The sequence below is a fragment of the Protomyctophum bolini genome, assembly GCF_963924005.1.
Source record: "Protomyctophum bolini genome assembly, chromosome: 17".
Lineage (NCBI taxonomy): Eukaryota > Metazoa > Chordata > Actinopteri > Myctophiformes > Myctophidae > Protomyctophum > Protomyctophum bolini.
This window is the reverse complement of record NC_137878.1, coordinates 19,725,909-19,748,196: the sequence shown is the minus strand read 5'-3', so window position 1 is coordinate 19,748,196 and position 22,288 is coordinate 19,725,909. Positions and strand designations below refer to the sequence as shown.

The 22,288-nt window shown below is 43.4% G+C and overlaps 1 protein-coding gene and 2 long non-coding RNA genes across 3 annotated transcripts in view; all 3 read left to right on the top strand.

Moving 5' to 3' along the window:
* Nucleotides 1-9,496, top strand: part of LOC308331650 (adhesion G protein-coupled receptor B1-like) — a gene marked incomplete at both ends in the record, with an annotated part of 20,747 nt that extends 11,251 nt beyond the window's left edge. Inside the window, 14 exons of the mRNA XM_080787140.1 lie at nt 1,085-1,211; nt 5,201-5,304; nt 5,427-5,529; nt 5,681-5,831; nt 5,963-6,032; nt 6,169-6,235; nt 6,353-6,438; nt 6,899-7,070; nt 7,246-7,341; nt 7,482-7,518; nt 7,680-8,338; nt 8,677-8,781; nt 9,022-9,072; nt 9,299-9,496. Coding sequence (XP_080643266.1) covers nt 1,085-1,211; nt 5,201-5,304; nt 5,427-5,529; nt 5,681-5,831; nt 5,963-6,032; nt 6,169-6,235; nt 6,353-6,438; nt 6,899-7,070; nt 7,246-7,341; nt 7,482-7,518; nt 7,680-8,338; nt 8,677-8,781; nt 9,022-9,072; nt 9,299-9,496 — 2,026 coding nt within the window. The remainder of the gene's footprint in view (nt 1-1,084; nt 1,212-5,200; nt 5,305-5,426; nt 5,530-5,680; nt 5,832-5,962; nt 6,033-6,168; nt 6,236-6,352; nt 6,439-6,898; nt 7,071-7,245; nt 7,342-7,481; nt 7,519-7,679; nt 8,339-8,676; nt 8,782-9,021; nt 9,073-9,298) is intronic.
* Nucleotides 9,497-14,072: 4,576 nt separating this feature from the next.
* LOC308332002 lies at nt 14,073-14,970 on the top strand. The gene is made up of 3 exons (XR_013965647.1): nt 14,073-14,229; nt 14,337-14,412; nt 14,880-14,970. It is a non-coding gene; the product is annotated as an uncharacterized lncRNA (long non-coding RNA).
* A 4,934-nt stretch (nt 14,971-19,904) lies between these two features.
* LOC308332161 lies at nt 19,905-21,667 on the top strand. Its single transcript, XR_013965678.1, has 5 exons — nt 19,905-19,972; nt 20,387-20,450; nt 20,759-20,809; nt 20,987-21,200; nt 21,617-21,667. It is a non-coding gene; the product is annotated as an uncharacterized lncRNA (long non-coding RNA).
* The last annotated feature ends 621 nt before the right edge of the window (nt 21,668-22,288 follow it).

Sequence of the window (22,288 nt, the reverse complement as noted above, 5' to 3'; positions counted from 1 at the left end):
GTTTGATTCAGAACAAAACCTGTTGAGAATTTACAGTTCAATAGGCTACTATTTAATAATATCTCCCATTGGCCAGCTAGCCTGGCCAATATTTCCAGACCTTACATTGCAGCTGCAGAAGGGGACACATTAACTTGAATGATGAGATTATTCAGAAGTGGCATTTAGTTTACACACATTATACACTCAAAGAACAAAAATAAGCTCTCAAGCTTTTTTGTGTTCTATAACTTTTTGGACAGATCTATGTAGGCTACTACTATAAATATAAGTATGTATAAGCCTATGCATATTTGTCAATAAAAACATCAATCAACCAATCTGCCCCATTCAGGAACCAATTAACTATATACAAATCCAGCCAATAGGCTACCTTTTAGTTGACGAATTCATAATCACTGTGCATTCTCCTATCCCCTTCATTGCCTCACCCCTGTTACAAAACAGGGAACATATTGTGCTTTTTGTATCCAGTTCCTTGTACTGTACAGAAGATAGCTATAGCCTACATCGAGGAAATGTTGCCAGTGCCCATCTGACTTGTGTGTGTGTGTGTGTGCATGTGTACTGTAGTCTTGCTGCTGTGAAATGATTGTCAATTAGTAGAGCTAATGCATAGCCCACAGTTTATGACAGCATGTCACCATTAATCATGCATGGTGTCTCCTGGGCATTATTAATCTAATAGCGCCTATCATGGCCCGAGCCATCATTATAAGACTCGAATCCCCCGAGTTGCATTGTCCACCTTTTGGGTTTAGTTTTTTGGATAATTATGGAAAATATGAATGGAATTGCAATTAGGCTAATTATAATAAATGTACAACTCGTATAGGCTACAGGTGCAATCTCATGCAATATTAATTCATCTCCATCTGTCTAGCACTATAGACTGTCATCGTTTTCAACATGAGGGTGATAATCCACGTTTTATTGGTGGTGGGAAGGCTCATCTGAAAAATGAAACATGTTTGCCTTTGAGATGAGTTCCTCCTGCTGCGAGGTATTTGTCAGATAAATCTCTCCTCCTATGCGCTGCTATTTTGCTAAGCCGTGTGCCTCTCTCCTCTCCTCTCCTGCACAGTTCTTCTCTGCTTGGCTCCTGGTCTGCGCGGAGCTGCAGAGTGGTCGCCGTCGATTCATTCAGAACCAAATGCGTGTGTGACAGCCTCTCTACCTTCGCCATTTTATCGCGGATAAACCCAGATTCGGTGAGTGTTTTTTGAGAGTCTGTTTACTTAATTGTTTTCCCCTCTCTCTCTCTCCCACTCTCTCTGCATCTTAATTTCGTTCGTGTTGCATGCATGCCCGGTGATGTGAAACGAAAAACGTAGGCGTTGTTATTTTTCGAGCGATCCGCTATAATAATACCTCCCCCGCTTTGTCCGTGTTTGTGCACTGTGCAGGTGCCATTGACCAGAAGAATAATTATTGATTAGCCTGTCGACTTTAAAAAAAAAAATATTGAGATGGATGCATAGATTGAATAGGAACGAATTAAATATTGTGAATTCTTCATTGTCGTGTTATTTCGCCGATGTGTTCGCTGTCACTCGTTTGCAATGACTTATTGTCGCCTATATCACATTGACCAATAAAATATTTATTTCGCATATGTGATTTTGTAATAAATCAAATATCCATCTAAAGATGTATATTCAATCATTGCGCAAATGAATCCATGCAACCACCATTTAGTAGGCTATTCCTGACTTATATGTCTGAAGGCATTTGGCAATAGTTCATCTTGAAATACACTGGATAATAGATATATGCATAATGGTTTGCACAGTAGAAGTTGCTGCAGGGTTGTTTGATTTTTATATTAATAATATGAAGAGTCAAATCATGTCCCTTTAGACTGTGTTCGCTCTCCAGTTGCCCTGGCAACGCTTCTGCAGCAAAGGCTCTTCTGTGTGATTTTTGGTAAACTGAGATATTGAGGGAAAAACACACACTAACACACATTCATGCACACCGATACAGACACGCACGCACCTCCCTTCCTCTAACTCTCATCCTCCCTCCTTAAACCCCTCCAGGTCAGAGAAAATGGTTTGCCCGTCTCTGCTATGCAACTGAGTTTGCTGCAGTGAACAAAATAACAGACAATGAATCAACAGATGGCACTGGTCTTATCAGTTCAGATACAGACATGGTTTCTTCCCCTTAAGATGTTAAATTGCAAAATCAGATGCTCTCCATTCTTGTAACGCGATAACACTGGCCAGTAGAACAACAGCTTCATAAATTCCTTTTCAGACTATCCATCTCTAATCTGACCTATGTTTTTATTTTTATTTCCAAAAGCCTGTTATTTTTTAATTATTATTATAATTTTTATCCCACGATTTTGCAACCCATTTTTTCACCCAGTGTCAATTATCTAATTGACACTGAGCACTACACTTCCTCTGCCAATCTGGGGGGGAAGCGGACAGACCTCACGCTCCTTCTATGCATGAGGAGTCCAAGCTGCTTCTTTTTACCTGACGTAACGCATGGAACGGTGGAGGGAACACATTATTCCGACCATTTCCTTTCCCCTCCATCAGGCGCCCCGGGCTGGCCAGGGGGAGGCAGTTTAGAGATCAGGATTACTGCATCTTTTTTGTGAGGGTACCTACCCTAGGGGACATGGGGAGAACATGCAAACTCCACACAAAAAGGCCCCTTTTCCAACCCCACCTCAGGTATTGGCACTGATGCGGAGGAGGGAAACACGGCCCCAGTGCCCACAGCGTCCTCAGTGGGAATTGTACCCAGGACCTTCTAGCTGTGAGGCGACAGCACTATACCGACTGTGCCACCGTGTCCCCTAGCCATGACTTGTATTTGTATGACTCAAGGGCCGCCCCCTATATTTATTTCCGTAAGACGCCTTGAGACACCCGCCTCCGTGTGTCAAACCTCTGCTTGCTGATGGTTGACCGGCAGCTGCACCAATCATTTTGTCTGCAAATATTTCTTATTACCCCGTCCTCCTGTCCTCCCACCCCCCCTGGCCGCAGTGGCCCAGTGTCCCTCTGGAAATGCCATGCTAGCTGACCAATGGGAGACAGGCGTTTGTTCATGCACCGATGGTTTCTCTCATTATCTTCATAAAGCCTCTCTGTCTAGCATTTTTGCCATTGCCTTTTCCAACGGCAAAGTAAAGGCGCGACGGTGAGAGACAGAGGGAGACAGAGGGAGAGAGTGGTGGATTAAACGTGGACACACTGCAGTGTTTTCACCTCTCATTTGCTTTGGTCTGACTTCTGGACCTCTGCACCAATCAGAATGTGTGTTGCGAGGCCTGGTGGGAGTTAGCCCAGCCAATGCCCTTGACCAGTAGACCCAAGATTAGTGTGGTGCTGCTGGTGCACCCTGGGTATTCAATTTTTTAAACAAATGAAAATGTGCACTGGTTAAAACCTCCTTGGTGGGATCTCTCTCCCCCACCCTCTCTCTCTCTCCCTCCCTCCCTCCCTCCCTCTGCGCTCATTACTTTTACCTCTCATCTGATTTACAATTTATGGGAAACAAGAAGTATTCGGTCAAGGACAGACACAAGGCTGCTTCGTATTTAGGTCAAACTGGCTTTCTGAATTTAACTTCATGGCCCGCTGGCTCCAGTATCTACACAGATAGAGAGACTGGGAATCAGGGATGGATATAAGAGGAAACATGCCATATTGACTCTGGTTATTATTATTTATTACCTCTCCTGTGGCGCAAAAGGAGACCATCTGTTTTGGGGGGCTCTGATGTCGTTGGATAGATTTTGAAACAAATTTATGGTGGCACTAATTTACTACTTGGCTGTCATGGGCCGTAGCATGTTTGCCAGCTGTGCTTGGATGTCTGTGTGGAGTGCAGAATAAGATACAAACAACTCTCCTTGGGCGGCAGTGGCTCAGAGGTATCTTTGCTGGTTCAACACCTGCATCACTCTTCTTACATTCTCTGCCTTTCTTTGATGCCTCTCAACAAGCCATTGTCAGACATTTTAAAGGAGAAGAGTTTATTACAAAGTTATACACCAAGGTGACTCTTCACTCGAAGCCTCAACCTTTTCACGATCAGACCTTCTTACATGTTCCTCGGCAACGGGGCTAAATCAGAGAGTGTTAAATTAGCGCAAATCCTCACAAGAGTCTCCAGAGGAGGTGTGAGACGGGACGGCTGTGCAATTTGACAGTGATCCCAGCCAATTAGCTCCTGGCAGCGGGAAGGGGAGTAAGCCAGCCAACCAAGCAGGCAGACAGACAGAGAGAGAGGTTCTTTGTGGCAACTAGAGCCAAGTCCCTTGCGCCCCACGGGTGAATTGACAGCAAGGAAATCGGTGTACAGACTTCTCCCTCCTCCCTGTCAGCCACCAGGGGCTCTGTGGCATGGCATGTTCGAGGCACAGAGACGGTCAACTGCCACAGGCAGTTGCTAGAGCTAAGCTTCTGTCAGAGCACAGCAGGGTGGGGGCTGGGAGGCAGTAGATTAATGCACAGGTGATAATGGCCCACCTGTCCTTTCCTGCAGGGGTTGTGAAAGAACTGCAAGTTCAGAGACACACACACATACAGTCTATCCATGCGCACACATACAGTCAATTTCACAGAGCGCATAGTGCATACACACACGCCACATGCACATACTGTACAGTACATTCAATCTCACAGATAGTGGAAAAGACTGACTGTGACGTTAATGGCATTGAAACAGACATAAGGTGAGCTTGAAATGGCTGTTTGTAATTGGGCGGTTTCTATAGAAGTTAAGACTAATGCCTGGTAAAGAAACGCACAACCACAGATGCCCAGGAGAATTGAATATACATACAGTACAGGCACACACACCAGTACCCACAGACACGGATAAACACACGCTGCTCAGAGGAGAGACATATGGCCCACATCCTTCTCACATCATTTGCCACTTCAAAAGCTCAAATGGGAGATGCTGTGACCTCAGTCACGTCTGTAGCCAACAGCTCCATCTTTCTGTGATGTTCACCTTGGGGTCACCTTGCCCGAGCTGTGGCCTAATTATGCCATTCAGCCGTCTGCCCATGGGGAGATGACTGCAGTTCCAGATAGCCCGCAGCCAAGAAACTTTCCTGCTTCGATGCCAGTGTCAATATTTGTCCCTCTCTGACTTTGTGTGTGTGTTTGTGTTAGTAAGCAGAGACTAACGGGCCTGTATTTTGTCTTGTCTCCCTCTGTAGAACATGGACAAGGCACTGCTTCCCTCAGTGACGCTCATCGTCGGTTGTGGGGTCTCCTCTCTGACCCTGCTGCTTCTCATCATCATATACGTCTCGGTGTGGAAGTAAGTCTCCCATCTTCAGCAAGGTCCACTCTCTGGGGAAACTGTGTGTCATCATCATATGGAACTGTGTGATTGTCACTGACACTCGCTCATCCCCTGCCCCCCTGTTTCTCTCTTTCCAGGTACATTCGCTCCGAGCGCTCTGTTATTCTCATCAACTTCTGCCTCTCCATTATCTGCTCCAATGCCCTAATTCTCATTGGACAGACTCAGGCTCGCAACAAGGTACGGCAACGTTTCCTAACCAATCCCATTTATTTTTAAGCTCTCTCTCTCTCTCTCTCTTCGATATAGTTACTGCTGTGGGGACTTTGAGAGTAGCGATGTCGCTGACATACTTTCTTCTCTCTCTCTCCTCTATTACTCCTCCTCTCAGGTGGTGTGCACTCTTGTTGCTGCTCTCCTCCACTTCTTCTTCCTGTCATCCTTCTGCTGGGTGCTGACGGAAGCGTGGCAGTCCTACATGGCTGTGACAGGCCGTCTGCGCAACCGCATCATCCGCAAACGCTTCCTCTGCTTAGGCTGGGGTACGTGCAACTGTCTGTCTGTCTGTCTGTCTGTCTGTCTGTCTGTCTGTCTGTCTCTCTTTTATGCCTTGTCTGTCTCTCCATCTCTTCTCTCATGTAATTTTAATGTTGATATTCATCTTCTCTTATAGGACTTCCTGCATTGGTGGTGGCTGTTTCTGTGGGTTTCACCAAGGCTAAAGGATATGGAACTGTCAACTAGTAAGTTCATGTTCAATACCCATCTGTTGCTTTCAACCCTATCTGTTTGTTTTTACTGTTCAAATCATTCTTTACTCTGCTGGATTAATAATGGTTTTACCCTCTCTCTCTCTCTCTCTCTCTCTCCCTCTTCCAGCTGCTGGCTGTCTCTTGAAGATGGCCTCCTCTACTTGTTTGTCGGACCGGCAGCGGCTGTAGTCCTGGTATGTATCACGTGATAGAAATCAACACAGCTTAATATAATGTTCACGGTATGCTGTCGGTTCACTTTCAGACAGTGTACAATGAAACGCATGACCTGTGATGTTGCTCCCTTCCAGGTGAACATGGTGATTGGTATTCTGGTGTTCAACAAGCTGGTGTCCAAGGATGGCATCACTGACATCAAGCTGAAGGAGAGAGCTGGGTATGTATGTGTTATTGGTCGCCATCATCAGTTCCATTACTAAGTATACTGATGACATTAACCCATTCAGGACGGAAACCCCTTTTGGTGTTTTAAGCATTATGTTGTACTTTAGCTATCGAAAAATAGCAAATCTACAAGCTCATCTACGAGCTTGTAGATCTGCTATTTTTGAAAAATCGTGAAAATGTGGTGCAAATCTTTGAATATATATTATTTCAGAGCGAACATTTTTAACTCAAATCTTTGTTTCTGGGGGGGTCCCTGGAACAACATATTTTCAAATGGGGGTCAGCGGTCCAATTACATACACATAGAGGTTTTTTTTCTAGAGAAGACATTTTGTAGAATCGTCCTCAGGTCTAAATGGGTCAAACGGTGGGGGGAGAGGGTTTATAATAACAGTGAATAATGTGCTTTGTGGCGTTGTCTGACCTGCTGTTCTCCTCCCGACGTGCAGGGCGTCACTCTGGAGCTCCTGTGTTGTTCTGCCTCTGCTCGCTCTCACCTGGATGTCTGCCGTCCTGGCAATCACAGACCGCCGCTCCGCTCTGTTTCAGATCCTCTTCGCCGTCTTCGATTCGCTGGAGGGCTTCATCATTGTCATGGTCCACTGCATCCTGCGCAGAGAGGTGGGCAAAAGACAGACAGACAGACAGACAGACAGACAGACAGACTCTGGAAATAAAATGTTTAATACAAGATGAGGATCCTTTCAGTTGTCTTTTTTTTTTAGCTAAAGATTTTTATGTAGTGTGTTGAGCCGAGCGCAGTTGTTAATCTTTGATTTTGCCCTCGGTCCATTAGGTACAGGAAGCAGTCAAGTGCAGAGTTGTCGACCGTAAGGACGACGGCAATGGAGACTCTGGCAGCTCTCTTCAGAACGGTCACAGCCATCATACGGTGAATATCCTGGCTTATTGCCTGTTTAATGTCCTGAGTGCCTCTTGTATCTTATCCCCCAAATGAATATGTGCATACATTAAGCACCAATAGAAGCATCTCATCCGTTTGTTCTCTCTCTCTCTTACATTTACCAACAGTCGGATTTCGAAAAGGACGGAGATTCCAGGAGACAAGGTTAGAATTGTTTTTTTTTCTCCACGTTGCTTTTAAAATTAAAATATTGTGAGGCGTGCAATTAAAAACCAAACCATTTGACCTTGCATGAGAGGGAGCCATGGTCTCTGAACCACAAACGCAGCACATTCTAACTAGTTCTTCCTCTTTGTCTTTAAAAGGCATGAATTGTTCCTCCGAGGAGAAGATGCCACCACCACAGATGCCACTCCCCATGGGCCCCAACTTCCACACGCTGCCGTCCAACCCCAGCAAGGGCCACATGCAGGCTGTCCCTGAGTACTCCAGCCACACCCTCACCCTTAAGAGGGAGAAGAGTCGGCTGACGGGCGTTGTCGACCCATCCTGCGGAAAGCCTGTGTATGTCTGCGATGGAGATATCTTCAAGCAGCTGGACGCAGACCTCTGCTGCCAAGCGGAGACCAGCTGCCCCGACGGCAGCGGCTACATCCTCATGCCCAACACCACCTCCACCCTGAGGTCCAAGCCCAAAGACGACCCGACCAAATACAACATCCCCGTGGAGCAAATTCCCCAGACTCGACTGGTCCACCTCAGCGGGCCTTTCGCAGAGCCGCAGGCTGCCTTCGGGCTCAAATCGCTTCCTGCCGATCAGATGAGCGTGACATACTCGGAGAGAGACGACTCACCAATCCAGAACATTCACAACATGTCCAGCGAGTCCCACATCACTCATAGCAGCCTAGAGAACACCTTTGAGTCCATGAACTCCATGATGTCTAAGAGTGAGACCATCTCCACACTCTCCATGAGCTCTCTGGAGAGGCAGAAATCACGCTATGCTGAGTTAGACTTTGAGGTAAAAACCCTCTTTTTACTCTTGTCCTTGATTATTATTATTTTTTTAAGATATGTTTTTGCGGCTTACGCCTTTTATTGGTATTTGAAGGGACAGACAGTAGGCTGACAGGAAACGGGAGAGAGATGGGCGGATGACATGCAGTAAAGGCCGTGTCGGGCTCGGGAGTCGAACCCGCGGCACACTGCGACTGGATTACCAGTCGGGTGCCCAGACGGTTACGCCACCGACTGGGCACTCTTGTCCTTGATTGAAAGAATGGTACATCTTAGATACATGAAGATGTGTGTGAGCGTTCCTGACAGGTTTTTCTTGCTGTTATTCCTCATCTCCTGTAGAAAATTATGCACACAAAGAAGCGCCACCAGAACATGTTTCAGGACCTGAACAGGAAGATGCATCACGCTGAGAAGGACAGAGAATCCCCTGCTTCTGACGGCAAGGTAACACAGCACACCAATGCCCTCAGTGTCATCCATCTCCATGACGATAGATGCAACAAATGAATGACAAAACAGAGCATCTAACAGAAAGATGCAATCACAGCAGATACTCCAAACACAGAAATAGTACGAAGTGTCAGAATTTATAGTTGTGGTGTTATGGTGACCTCAAGAAAACTGTATTTTTCTTACCGATGAGGCCATTATGAATGAAAGGATGTATTTCCTTCCTTCTTACAGTCTGTGAGATGGAGTGTGTCCTCGGGTGGAAGTGACAAAACCAACCACAGCGTGAGTTGTTCTTATACGACCTCACACTGTCAAATTTAGTTAAACGAGACACACAATGATAATGTCCAAATGACACCTTATAACTACTACTGTCATCATCACAGTCACCTCAGAAGCATCTTGGGCTAACATTAACATTAACCAAATGGTGAAATACAAAGTGATTATATATACAGGACCTGATGGTTTTCAATCACTCAAAACCCTGCTTCTCTCTTATCAACAGGACAAGCAGCAGGCCCCTCTGGAGAGGCCGTGGGAGGGAGTCCGGGGAATGCAGCAGTCTCCCCCTGCATGGATACGCAAAGACCTGGAGCCCCTCGCAGCCTCACCTCTGGAGCTGCACTCCGTGGAGTGGGAGAAGTCAAACACCAGCATCCCTCTTGTGGGGCAGGACATTATTGACCTGCAGACGGAGGTCTGAGGAATGGGGGGCCACGAGCCACCGGAATTCACCTCAGTCACCCTTTTTGGCCCTTTAGGGCAGGAATAGAGAGGAAACCAAGGAGGGGAGGGGAGGGGAGGATAAAGAGTAGGACCCCAGAATCCATGTCTTCAAAACCTAGAGAGCCAGAGAACGGCGAGGAAAGGAAAAGACAGCTGGGAAAGTCCAGGTGTTGTTCGTTTCGGTGTAGCTTCTCAGCATGGGACTTAAGGCAACGTGTCATTAAAGTCACCGGGTTAGCTGTGCAGTAGTCCGTTCTCATGGCAAGGGGTTTGGGTTTGTTGGAGTTTCCTGCTCCCTTCCACTTGGGCTCAGGAGGCGTGGGCACAGCAGCCTGCGTTTCTTTTTTCCCTCGACTCGCTCAGAAACACTTGGCAGGTCCTGAACTAGGCCAAGTTACCTTCCAAGGGAAGATGAGGAATGGAGAGCACATGAACTAGCTTCCTGCTTGAGGTCTGCATCTTCGCTATGGCAGATGGACACATCCATCTGCTGTTGGTGTTGTGGTTTATAATAATACGAATTATTATAACTTTTTGTGCTTTGTGCACCTGTAACTGCTCCCCAAGAGCTTTACTATGAGACTCTGCTGAGAGACTGTATACAGAATGTATACAGACAATATGTTGATGCCTATACTGGAGTCAAGGCTTGACCATGCTTACATTGTGCTTGTCTTAGTTATCTTTAGTTATAGTTATCACCATTATTAGTACTACTGCTATGATTACATTTAGTGCTATCAGAATTATTGTTGTTTGTATCATTTTTATTAACTGTTACTTTTTTTTATTGTGTTCCTCATGACTTAAAAATGTTTTATTATGTGAACAATGTGTCATCCTCACCCACCCTATCTTTTTTTTTTTAAAGAAAGGAGGAAAACATAGCAATCAACGTGAGTGTCATGAGCTAATTGGACTCATTGGGACAAATGTCCATGTGGTGATGAAGGTGGTGGCGGTTCCACCGCCCTGTACTTACTGGTTGCCAAAACACCAGCACTGTCTGAGATGAACACAAGAGCAATGCATTCTGGGATATTGCTGGACAATGATGGGGGATACAAGATGATACAAGATGGGGAGGCGCAAATTGACAGACTCCGTTCTCGACCGCCAGCCAGCATCATGCTAGCTCTTGCAAGTCATACGTGTGGATCTTGGGTCATAGAAAGAAGAGCCTTTGTCATTGTCACTTTAGTTTCTCAGCCTTGTGGGACTATGCTACGATCTCTTGCGACTAAAGAAAGGTCCCCAACTGTCACAATGCCAGCCTAGGTCCTCAAGACTTCAACACATTAATTGTGTTTTTAATCCATCAGTGTTGAACTACTGCAATATGATGGCCGCTTGATGCTCAAGCAAATTACTTGGCAGATTATTCTTTTCCTACCAACTTTTCAAAACTTTTATAACATGTTCCATTTACAGAGCATATAGATATTATGAGAATTATTATAGTATAATGAATTCATTCAATAGAGGATTGTTAGCACAAGGCTCCATTTTTGGAGGTCTCTGTGACAGGTAGATAATCGTACTTCTAAAAAGCAGATGTTGTGTAGGATGAATATTGGCCTATGAATATATCTAAACTGCTTAAATGAACATTTGTACCCAGCGCAATACGGTGTGGAGTAACTGAACCTCATGTCTTCTGTAAAAGTATGTTTTTTGATAACTTTGTCGGTAACTCGACTGTATGTAAAACCAACCCTTGCCCCAGGTATGGCTCTATTGGGGGAATAGGAGAGTTCCTAATCCAGTCCCAAACTTCCTTGTATCGAATGTCCGTATGTCTCCTTGTCTCTTGTTTGACTCTTTTTATTTCTGTTCTTCCTCTGACAGATGTACAGTTTTCAGAGCACATAATTAATGTGACTTATTTATAATAAAAGCAAAATCTAGATTACATTAAGCAATATGTCCTAATTCATTTCTAGTTTGGAAAGAAACAATCGTTAATGTGATTGTGTAGAGCTTGGTTTTCTGGTCAGGATTGAAAATCCTTTTGTCAAGAAATGTCAAGAAATGAAAAAGCTTTTCCTTGTCTAAAGTTATGATGGCCACATCTAAAAAGGAAATGCTGTATTGTAGAACAAAATAAAATTGATGAATTAACTATGCATTCTTTAGAAAATAAATAATCATAACCTGTCAAGTTAAAAGCCTCTAGTACCAATTTGCACCACTAAGTATAGACATAATTCTCAGGTAAAAATATGACCGTAAGATGATAAAAGCACAACACCCCTTTATTCTATTTTCACACCACGGAAGCCATGGTGGGCTTTGTTGAACACAGACGATTCTAGGGCAATGTTAACCTTTTTAAAAATATGAAATGTTCAAATGTAGTTGTCCTTGCTCTTGTTTCCAGTATACACTTCTCCTCTGCTTTTTCTTGCTTCATTTTAATTGGACCCCCATGTTCTGTAATTTTGCTCCAAGGCATAAGGAAAAGATCTCCATAGGTCTGTTCAGTGCTGCTCAATTTGTTGGGTCATTTGCAGAGCAAAATGCATGGCTTGAATGAGAACTGAGCTCCAGGGATCAATGTTTTACTAATCAGATTGAAAGGGAAGGATGTCTAGGGTCCTGTAACTCTGTTATAATAATGGGATTTGAGGTGATGAGCTCAATGTGTCAGGTAACCTCTGGGGTCAGCACTCTATAATATCACACCATTTTCACTTGAAGGCTTAAGAACCAATTTTCCTGCAATGGCTAACAATAATAACTTGAATTTATATAGCACCTTTCAAAACTCCAAGACACTTACATTAACAAAAACAAAAATTAGCTAAAAGCTGCTGACTTGAAAGAGTCCAATGTTGGCGTCTGGTGGCTAGTGTCTGCTTATTGGTGTGAGGGATGGAGAGGAGCCCCAAGTCAATAGACTTCACCACAGCTTTAAAGCTCAGAGAAGAATTTCAGCAGATGCTAATCCGCAGGGTAGATGAGGTAGAGAATGTCTGTAGTAGAGAGCATTACAAATACACTGCTTCCATCTTCATGCATCCCATGTTTCAAGCCAGAAATCGCCCCCCACAATAATGTCATGCAATTGTTGAGTTGCAACAATGATGTGTATTCTGTAATCCATCTGCAAGATGTAGGAGGAGAGACCTTTACACTTGAACAGAATATCTATAGCTGACATCTATTGAGGAGCAATTGATATTTTCATGTCACTCAACACTCAGCATTCTGAGCCATACAGCTCATAATAATACCGTAAGCCAGTGATACTCAACCTCAGGCCCGCGGGCCACATCAGGCCCGCGGGACCATTATGACTGGCCCACCAATGAAAATCTAAAAAAAAGAAGAAAAAAAAATCTGGAAAATGAAATAAAAATAAATAAATCTGAATGAAGTTATCTTTAATTACATTATTATAAGTAATACTATTAGAGTTGTACTATTACTCGAACGAAAATAAAAGCTTGGGGGGGGGGGGGGGAGATGCAATGCAAATGAAAGACATATACTGTGTATCCCTATTCTGACATAATTTTATAGCTAAACGGACAGAATTCTATTTTATTTGAATGATGAAACCCAGCTGCCATTAATAGTTGGAAATGGAAATTGCGGAAATTGCGGAAATGGAAATTGCGGAAATTGTAATTGCGGAAATGGTGGAAATGGAAATTGCGAAAATTGCGGAAATGCGGAAATGGAAATTGCGGAAATGGTAATTGCGGAAATTGCGGAAATGGTGGAAATGGAAATTGCGGAAATGGAAATTGAGGAAATTGCGGAAATGGAAATTGCGGAAATGGAAATTGAGGAAATTGCTCTTCACTTATAGCTATCTATTTTCAGGTAGATTGTTTTATTTTACTCAGTCAGCCATATCACTACTACTACTGTACTGCCCTTAACAGTACATTTCTCTCAAGTCAGTACATTTCAAGCACAAACTCAATACAAAGACTGTTAACTGTGAGTGGACGACCCCATTAAGCATTACACTTGTTTACAACAGGGTCCACAATGTTCAATTCATCAAAACATTTAGAGACGTACAAATAGACACTTCTATAATAGTTAAAGAACAGAACATGAATTCATCATAAAACAGTGTTCCCTGACCGGGAATCGAACCCCGGCCGCGGCGGTGAGAGCGCCGAATCCTAACCACTAGACCACCACGGAGAATGGTGATGGAGATCATGATAACGAGTGAACCCGAAGCTGAATATACGGGCTATTTTATAAAGTATGAAGTTATTTTCAATGTCATCATGGATCAGGGTTACAGTAAATGACAATGTAATTCAGCCAGGGGTGCCATGGATGAAAATATTACAGGGGTGATCTGAAGCAAACATGAGAACCACTGCTTTACATTTCTTCAGACAATGTTTTGTTAACAATTTGGACAGAATGTTACTTCGAGGTGCCCACTGCCCACTGCCCAGATGATTGTGAGTGAGGCTGGAGCCAGATGGGACAAGAGTTTGGGACGTGTGGAGCGTGTGGAGCAGAGCCGAAGAGTTCTGATGATCCTCATGGGGGCTCCCCAGTCATTATTTTGTTTTATTTCACATTATATTGGGAAAGGTAATTTGGAATTGCGTCACGTCCGGTGCCATGTCCTTATTTGGTGTTGAACCAGCGATGGCTCACAACATTGTTTGTCAAGCCTCCGTGTAGACGGAAGGACATGAATTGTTTGAGAGAAGCGTGTCATTAACCAAGGTTTGTTTGTTTGTTTCTGAACCAATGTTTTACGTTCTTTGTCAACATTTAAGGTGTATGTTTGATTTGTATATGAGTTTAATTGATGCGATTTGTTTTTGTTACAGTTTGACCGCGTTTGTTGTTGTTCATATGGGTTTCCTGTCATTCCATTCCCTTCATTCCCCTTATGCAGCCAGTGAGGTAAATCCATGTGTTCATCATGTATGCATTATATTGTCATGTTCGTTATGTTTATGTGCTTAAGTTTGCTCATGTACTGATCGTTGTTTATTCATTGTGTGTTCATCAGTTTTGACGTTGGTCTATTGAGAGAGTGAGAGCTCAATAAAATCATCAGTAAACAGAAACGACTGACTTGTTCATGGAGGGAGTGACACTATCCATATATAGCTGAAGCCTGTTAGCTTCACTCACCTCAGACCAATAGACTCATTTCACACAGCCAGACTCCAGAGTGAGCAGAGGGAGAGAGCACCAGTGTGTGTGTGTGTGTGTGTGTGTTTGCACCAGACCACACGGTATGAAATGTTTGACTGTTTATGTGACTCTTATTATGTTTGTACTCTTATTGATTAAGCAGTGTTAAAGCCTGTGACATTTGCAGTTTTAGTGAACTTTTAGTGACTGAAGTTGTCTATTGTCTACAGTGCCTGTCCGTCACACTATGTGTAAATGTGACCATCGGTGACTGTTGATGTGCCCTGAGGTTCAAGTTGGTTATGCAGCCCTTTAGCACCCTCGATGCGCGGAGTGAGGTATACATGATTATTTATTTGTCTAGTTTCCATTTGGAGTATATCATTCATGATTGTATTTGTTTGGTTTTCGTTTGGTTGTGGTACTTTTGGTTATTGTGCATTTTCCTTGTCTTATAATTGAAATGACTTGAGTTTTCTATCACTGTATTTATAATTGACCATAAATTAACCATTTTTATTGTTGATTGTACTGCTGAAGTGACAAGTTTATTGCACAGATTTTAGTAGTCAAACTATGAGATTATTCGATTGCAACTGTATTTATTCTATATCCTTATAGTTTTCACGGTGTTGGAACAATAAACACACCCGTCGAGACCACCCAAACTTGTCATTCTTTCATCAATCGAGGGGCTGCAGTCATCATCAATCACCATCGACAAACGACTACAAGTGAGTAAACAACAAGACGCCCAAGTCCCAAAGTGTGAGCACGTTGTTGAACCGTATATCTCTGGTGATAAAAGAAAGGCATGGCAATGTAGGCAATGTAGGGCCAATGCCCTACATTCAAGTTGAAATCTTCACTCTGATACGGACACAAGTATTGAAATTGGATCGATTGGAAGGATCTAACCAAGTAACCAGTAAAAGATTATATGAAAGAAATAAAATATTTAACTGGTTTATATTTTACAATTTTAGTTATAGATGGCAAGTATAATGTTAAAGGGATTGTGACATTTAAAACACATTTTTGTAGATATTTTGTGTTCTTTGGCTTTTCTTGACATCAATTTCACCAAAAAAAACCCAAATTTGAACATTCAGTGTATTCTCCGCTGTCTGGACTTTTGTGAATAATTATGCAAATATGACTCGTGGCTTGGACGGCGGAGGCCTATGTAATGTAACGCTAAACCCCGCCCCCTCTCCTCTGCTCCCTGCCTACCAATTCTACTACCCGCCCCCCTCCTCCTCATCCCCGCCCCTCTTCTCTCCTCCACCTGATGCTCTCCTCTCTTCTTCCTCATTCTGACCGCGACTTTGTTTCAGTATAATAATAATAATAATGGCTTCTAGAGAAAAAGCAATCTGCTCCGTTGTCGGCTGTGTCAATCAACACAAGTCCTTGCACTTTCCACCAACTGGCCTAGATGAAGATTCACGCTCTAGGTGGATGCATTTTATTTTTGACGGTAACGTTCCAACCAAGTTGTCAAAGAAGCGACTCTTGGTGTGCGCACATCATTTCACCCCAGAAAGTTTTTCAAATCTCAGACAAGTACAGAGTGGATTTGCAACCAAACTTTTTATGAACCCAGGAGCAATACCAAGCATTCGTGTCCCAATCCCAACTATAAGTATTTATACTGCAATGATTTGTGTTAAATTGTTGTGCAGTACTATTTGAGTGGACTCACAATAAAAAATCAATCGCCTGCAGCACTCCGAAGTGCCTTCATGGTAGCCTACTTTTAATTTATAGTCAATCACTGCCACTACCCGCATTAGCTGTGTGTTTGACTATTATTAATCTTTGATTCGTGGCGTGCACCAGCTGTTGTAGATTGCATGTGCTCATTATTGTTCTTGTAATGCGATACAGTGGAATAGCAACGCAGCCAACGCTCGTGTGATATAATCCACATTAAAAGTATGGCGAATAATTATAGGCTATAGTCATTGAGTATGATATCGATGACGATGACATTACACAAGTTTATGTCGACGTGGTCGTGGGGTGAGATATTGCAGGAGTTTCATAGGCGCGTTCGGAAATAGCGCACTGAGCCCACTGGCACTGTGCAATGCAAACTAATAGGCGAGTGCGCTCCGGTGCGGTATTTCCGAACGTGCCTTATTTGTTTACCAACTGTTGCTCGTACGATGACGTTGAATAGAGAATACATGTTACAAAGGGAGTCTACCAACGCGCCTCAAGCCTAAAACGGCTGATCCGGTGCTTCACAGGTGCAGGGACATCAAAGTTGCAAAAGGAGAGGAGACTGGAGCAACACGGACATTTAGAGCCTTTTACGTTTCGACCTTGCGGACGAAACGTTAGTCGTTTTGTATACTCAGCACCTTAATAAAAGGCTCTAAATGTCCGTGTTGCTCCAGTCTCCTCTCCTTTTGCAGCAGAGAATACATGTTGTTGTCCATCCCCTCAGTACATACATGCAGTGATAGTCTTATTATAAATAACATTTTATATAAACTATAAACAAATAGTTATTAAAGGAGAAGAAGTTGCGTGCGTTGGCACTGGCAGCGTTGCTATGGCTGAGATGCTGTGAACTTGTAAAGGAAAAAAAAAAGAACAGTCCCTTTCTCTGAGGGGGGCGGAGAGGTATGGAGGGCTTGAGGGGTGGGGGGGGCGGAGCTGGGTAGTGATTGACAGGAAAGGGGGAATTACCGACATCTACAGGCTAAAATAATGTGTTTTTCTATGCCTTCTCAGGATGCATATTACATTACATACACACAAACTCCTGGCAAGAAATACTGGAGTGTTCAAAAAAAGTTCAAACTTTTTAGACACGTTTGAAGGACCATGGCCAACACTTTTAATGTTGTTAAAATTATGTTAAAAATAATGTCATAATACCTTAATGTTAAGGAATATTTGTCTTATTAGCCAGAGATCCTTTTAAAATGTTTCTATTACTGTGAGTGATATGGTCAGCTTCTGATGTCTTTCTTTCTTCCTTTCTAGATGTAGATGGAGATGACTGTAGATGCTGCTGGAACACTGAACCTGGTCTCCTGTGTGAACCACCCCATCCTGGCTGCTGTCCATGTGGACATTATGAGTGTTTGTATAGAGAGAAGCATGGCTGAAGAGCTTTGCATATCAGTCGTTTCTTGCTGCTGCCAAAGTCAAATTGTGATATCTGTAGTGTTTAGTTCATGGCCGCTTATGAGATGTAGATATAAGTACACCTGACTGGTGGAATAGCCTTGTGATACAGTGTGCTCTTTGGTCGTTCACAAAACAAACAAACAAAAAGCTGCACAAAAATCACACAAATCAAGGGATGTCCGACAGTCGGTGTTGGATATTGTCCAACTCCTAATTGCCAATATCAACAGATACCGATATATATATATATTATATGCAGGCTTTTTCCAGTGGTGGAAACATAACTCAAACTTTTTACTTAAATAAAAGTAGGCAATACTGCAATATAGATATACTCCGTTACAATTCAACATGTACTCGAGTAAAGGTACAAAGGTTTTGGTATAAAATGTACTTAAAATACCAAAAGTAATTATTAATAATGACTCATTATGCAAAATGTCTCATCTAAAATGATCTAATCTCTCAGCTCAAGTTTTCAAATGTATAAAAATATTTTGAAAATAGCAGATCTACAAGCTCACATGTGTCTTATTGTATTGTGAGCTTGTAGATGTTTTTAATGTAAAATAATAAATAAAGTAAAATTAAGGGTTAGGGTTATTCATTTTTAATGCCTTTATCGGCCGATAATATCGAACATCCCTAACAAAAACATATATCAAACGTGTCAATACATTTCAAAGAATGCCACAACTTCACCAATAAATAAATAAACATCCACATGTTCCATAAATTAAATGCCACAAAGGTTTGCCGAAAAAATGAAGAAATTACAAAAAATACGTTTCTTAAACATCTTCTGCCGTATGTCCATAGAACTTCAGCTCTGTTGCAGCAAGCCAGTACAATGTGTCATTGTCTAGGTCACCTAAGCCACGATCACCATTCGGTGGCCGGTATTTGGGGCAAATGGTCATTACGTGTTCCACAGTCTGTAGTGGATCCTCGCATTCACAGTGGGCACTGTCCGAGATGTCCCACTTCTGCTTTGAGGGTTGTCCACTCCTTGCAGGGGAGGTGCTGGCAAAGAACATATTTGGGGTCCTCGATGTATTCCACTGGTCCCTCTGTCTTGCCTTCACCCAGGATGCCTTGGAGGTGTCAGCTGGTGTTGTGTGGAGCAGTTCCTGGGCCTGTGTGGCAAAGGGGCATAGTGACTTGAGGCACGTGTGCTGTGGCAAAGGTCGCCGTTACTTGGTGTGTGTGTGTTGTGGCAAAGGGCACCGTGACTTGAGGCACGTGTGCTGTGGTGTCTCTGACGACCTTGTGGAGGAGATGGCTGGGATTCACTCAGCTGTGCCTTCTCAGTGAGGGCCAGCGTGGCTGCTTCTCGTCTGACCTCTGTTGGAGTGATTCCAGCGAGAACAGGCAGGCAGTTTGTTTGGGGTGGCCCATCCGGTGTTGAGGGCAGCATCCAGCTTCTTGACATGAGAGCTACGGCTCCAGACTGGGACACAGTACTCGGGTCGTCTGCATAGCCAGACTTCATTGATGTTGTTGCAGGGAGGTCATGGATGTAGCAGTTACCGGTGTGGAACCGAAAAGCTTCACAAACATGCCAAAAAATTCTAGTTTTGAACCTTTTTAATCTAGTTTATTTTCAAATAAATTTGTTTTTACTGTTTTGTGAAGCAACTTTGGGTACCTTGAAAAGTGCTATATAAATTGTATGTATTATAAAAAAAAACAGACACACAGCAATTGTCGCCACACAAATCATTGCTCATGTACTGATCGTTGTTTATTCATTGTGTGTTTATCAGTTTTGACGTTTTGACATCACAAATTCCTATTGGCAGCAGCAACAAGTGAGTGATGTGCAAAGCTATTCATAGAATATAACCACCATGTCTTCATTCCAGATGCTGCGAGGCTCAACCGGAGCCCCTACAGGTGGACATCTGCAGTTCTCATGGATGAATCTGCATGGGGGGCTCTGAAGGCAGCTCAAAGTAAGAAACCACTTAGACTTTTCTATTACTGCGAGTGGTATGGTCGGCTTCTGTTTTAAATGTTCTCTATACATTTTGTGTATGATGTGAAAGGACACAATGTATGTATATCTGGCTCTTGGTCACTTAAATTAATCTTTCTTTCTTTCTTAGGGTGGATGGGTCGTGGTAGACGTCGTGGAAGGACAGAGATCCGTTCCTCTGAGGACTTCTGATGAGCTGTGAGTAGGAATTTTTCTTGTTGGGATGGATATCTGTTGTACTGTTATGGTACGAAGTATAGCATGGCAGTATGATTCCTCCTAGTGGCACTGGTTGAATGTCTGTCAGCTCTCCAAGCTAATCAAAGTCTTAATGACACTTTTTTTTAACCACTTCAACCCCAGCATCTCTATTCTGGGGGGAGCGTTCAGCCAAATTAGCAGATCTACAAGCTCACACCGCATTGCAACGTGTTGTGAGCTTGTAGATCTGCTATGTTTGGCAAATCAATTTGTGTACAGTGAAATCGGAGCATATACCAAATGCTCTCTTTAAAGGTCTGTTTTATCAAATCTATAGAGGGTTTAAGTGGTTCTGAATATGCAGCTCAACAAAACAAAAGCTAATTTAGTCCTTATTTCTTTCTTTCTTAGGACGGAGATCTGTGTAGATGCCGGATGACTTCGGACCTGGGCCTGCCCGGTGAGGAACCGCACAGTAAGAACCGCTCTAGGCCTTTCACGATTATGAGGTTTCTTTTTACTGGACGATTATTGTCGCTCAATTAAATATTTAAGTGTGGCCCGGATGGTTAGCTCAACTGTCTGGGCACCTATGCTGCCAAGCCAGCCAGATGGTGTGCTGCGGGTTTGACTCCCGACGGCCTTTGCCTAAATAAATAATTGTCATCAATAATAAGAAGTATAGACTATCCAGACTATTGGCAGCAACAACAAGGGAGTGATGTGCGAAGCTCTTTTATATGAAGCCATTCATAGACTATAACGGCCATGTCTTTCTTCCAGATGTACTGCAGGTCTCTCCAGGAATCTGCATTCCTCTGAAGACGACTCAAAGTAAGACCCTGTTAGGCCTGTCAAAAAGAACCCTAACTGAAACGTTTATTACTGTAAGTGATATGTTTAGCTTCTGTTTAAATGTTTTCTATAAATAAAAGTTTTATGTATATATGTTGTGACAGGATAGAATATACATCTGGCTCTTGGTCACTCTAATCAATCTTTCTTTGTTAGGATGAAGATCGCGGTAGACGTCGCTGGAACGCGGCTGCTGGACAGGGAGTGCACACACACACACACACACACACACACAGAAAGGCTAATTTGGTGTGTTTTTTTTTTTCTTTGTTAGAATGGAGATATCGATAGACGATCTGATGTTCCCTGGACAGAGATCCGTTCCAAAGCTCCCCCCCCCGGGGGCTTCCTCAGAGGACTCTGATGAGCTGTGAGTAGGAATAGTTCTTGCTTGTTTCTGAGGATGGATAACTGCTTTTGTACTGTTATGGTACGAAGAATGGCATCATTTACAGTAATCCAAATGTTTTAAATATTTTAGGATAAATCTAAATCTGCACAATAGTTTGAGAGTCAATATCTCATATCATGAGCGTGCCTCTTGGTCTTTGTAACAACTTGAATACAAATTACAAAAGATGTTGAGGACTGTACATGTGTTGATGCCTCCTAGTGGCACTCTGGTTGAATGTCTGTCAGCTTTCCAAGCTAATCAAAGTCTTTGACACTTTTGTTAACCACTTCAACCCCAGCATCCCTATTCAGTTCAGCAAAAATAGCAGATCTACAAGCTCACACTGCAACGTGTTGTGAGCTTGTAGAGCTAATGGTTTCTTTCTCTCTCAGGATGGAGATCATAGACACAGCTGGAGGCTGGAGCCTCTAGAGATGGAGATCTGCACGTCTGTCCATGGATTGGAGGATGGAGATCTGGGTAGACGCTGGAGGACTTCGGACCTGGGCCTGGATGGATGGGAGGACGGAGGACAGATCTGGGTAGACGCTGGAGGACTTCGGACCTGGGCCTGGATGGATGGGAGGACGGAGGACGGAGATCTGGGTAGACGCTGGAGGACTTCGGACCTGGGCCTTCTCAGTGAGGAACTCAACGGTACGAACCGCTTTAGGGTTAGGGCTTTTTTAGGCTTCGTAAAAAGCCAATAATTGTCCGTTGCCGATAATTGGTCGATCCCTATTCTTAAACGTTACTGTAAGTGCATGTGTATGTTGTGACAGGACACGCGCACACACAGCAAAGCTAATTTGGGCTGTGTGTCTTTCGTTCTTTGTTAGAATGGAGATTTCAGCCGATGCCTGAGATCCGAAGCTTTCCCCGGGTGTTTCCGCTGAGGACTTCTGTGTCGCTGGGAGGCTCGGACGGAGCTAGAAGGTTCGGTAGACGCCACTGGAACCTGTTTAGGCCTGTCAGAATTTAAGGTTTTATAATGGCCGATTTTAATTGTCGCTCAAATAAATTACAAGTAACAATTTAATTGCGTCATACTAACATTCTAAATA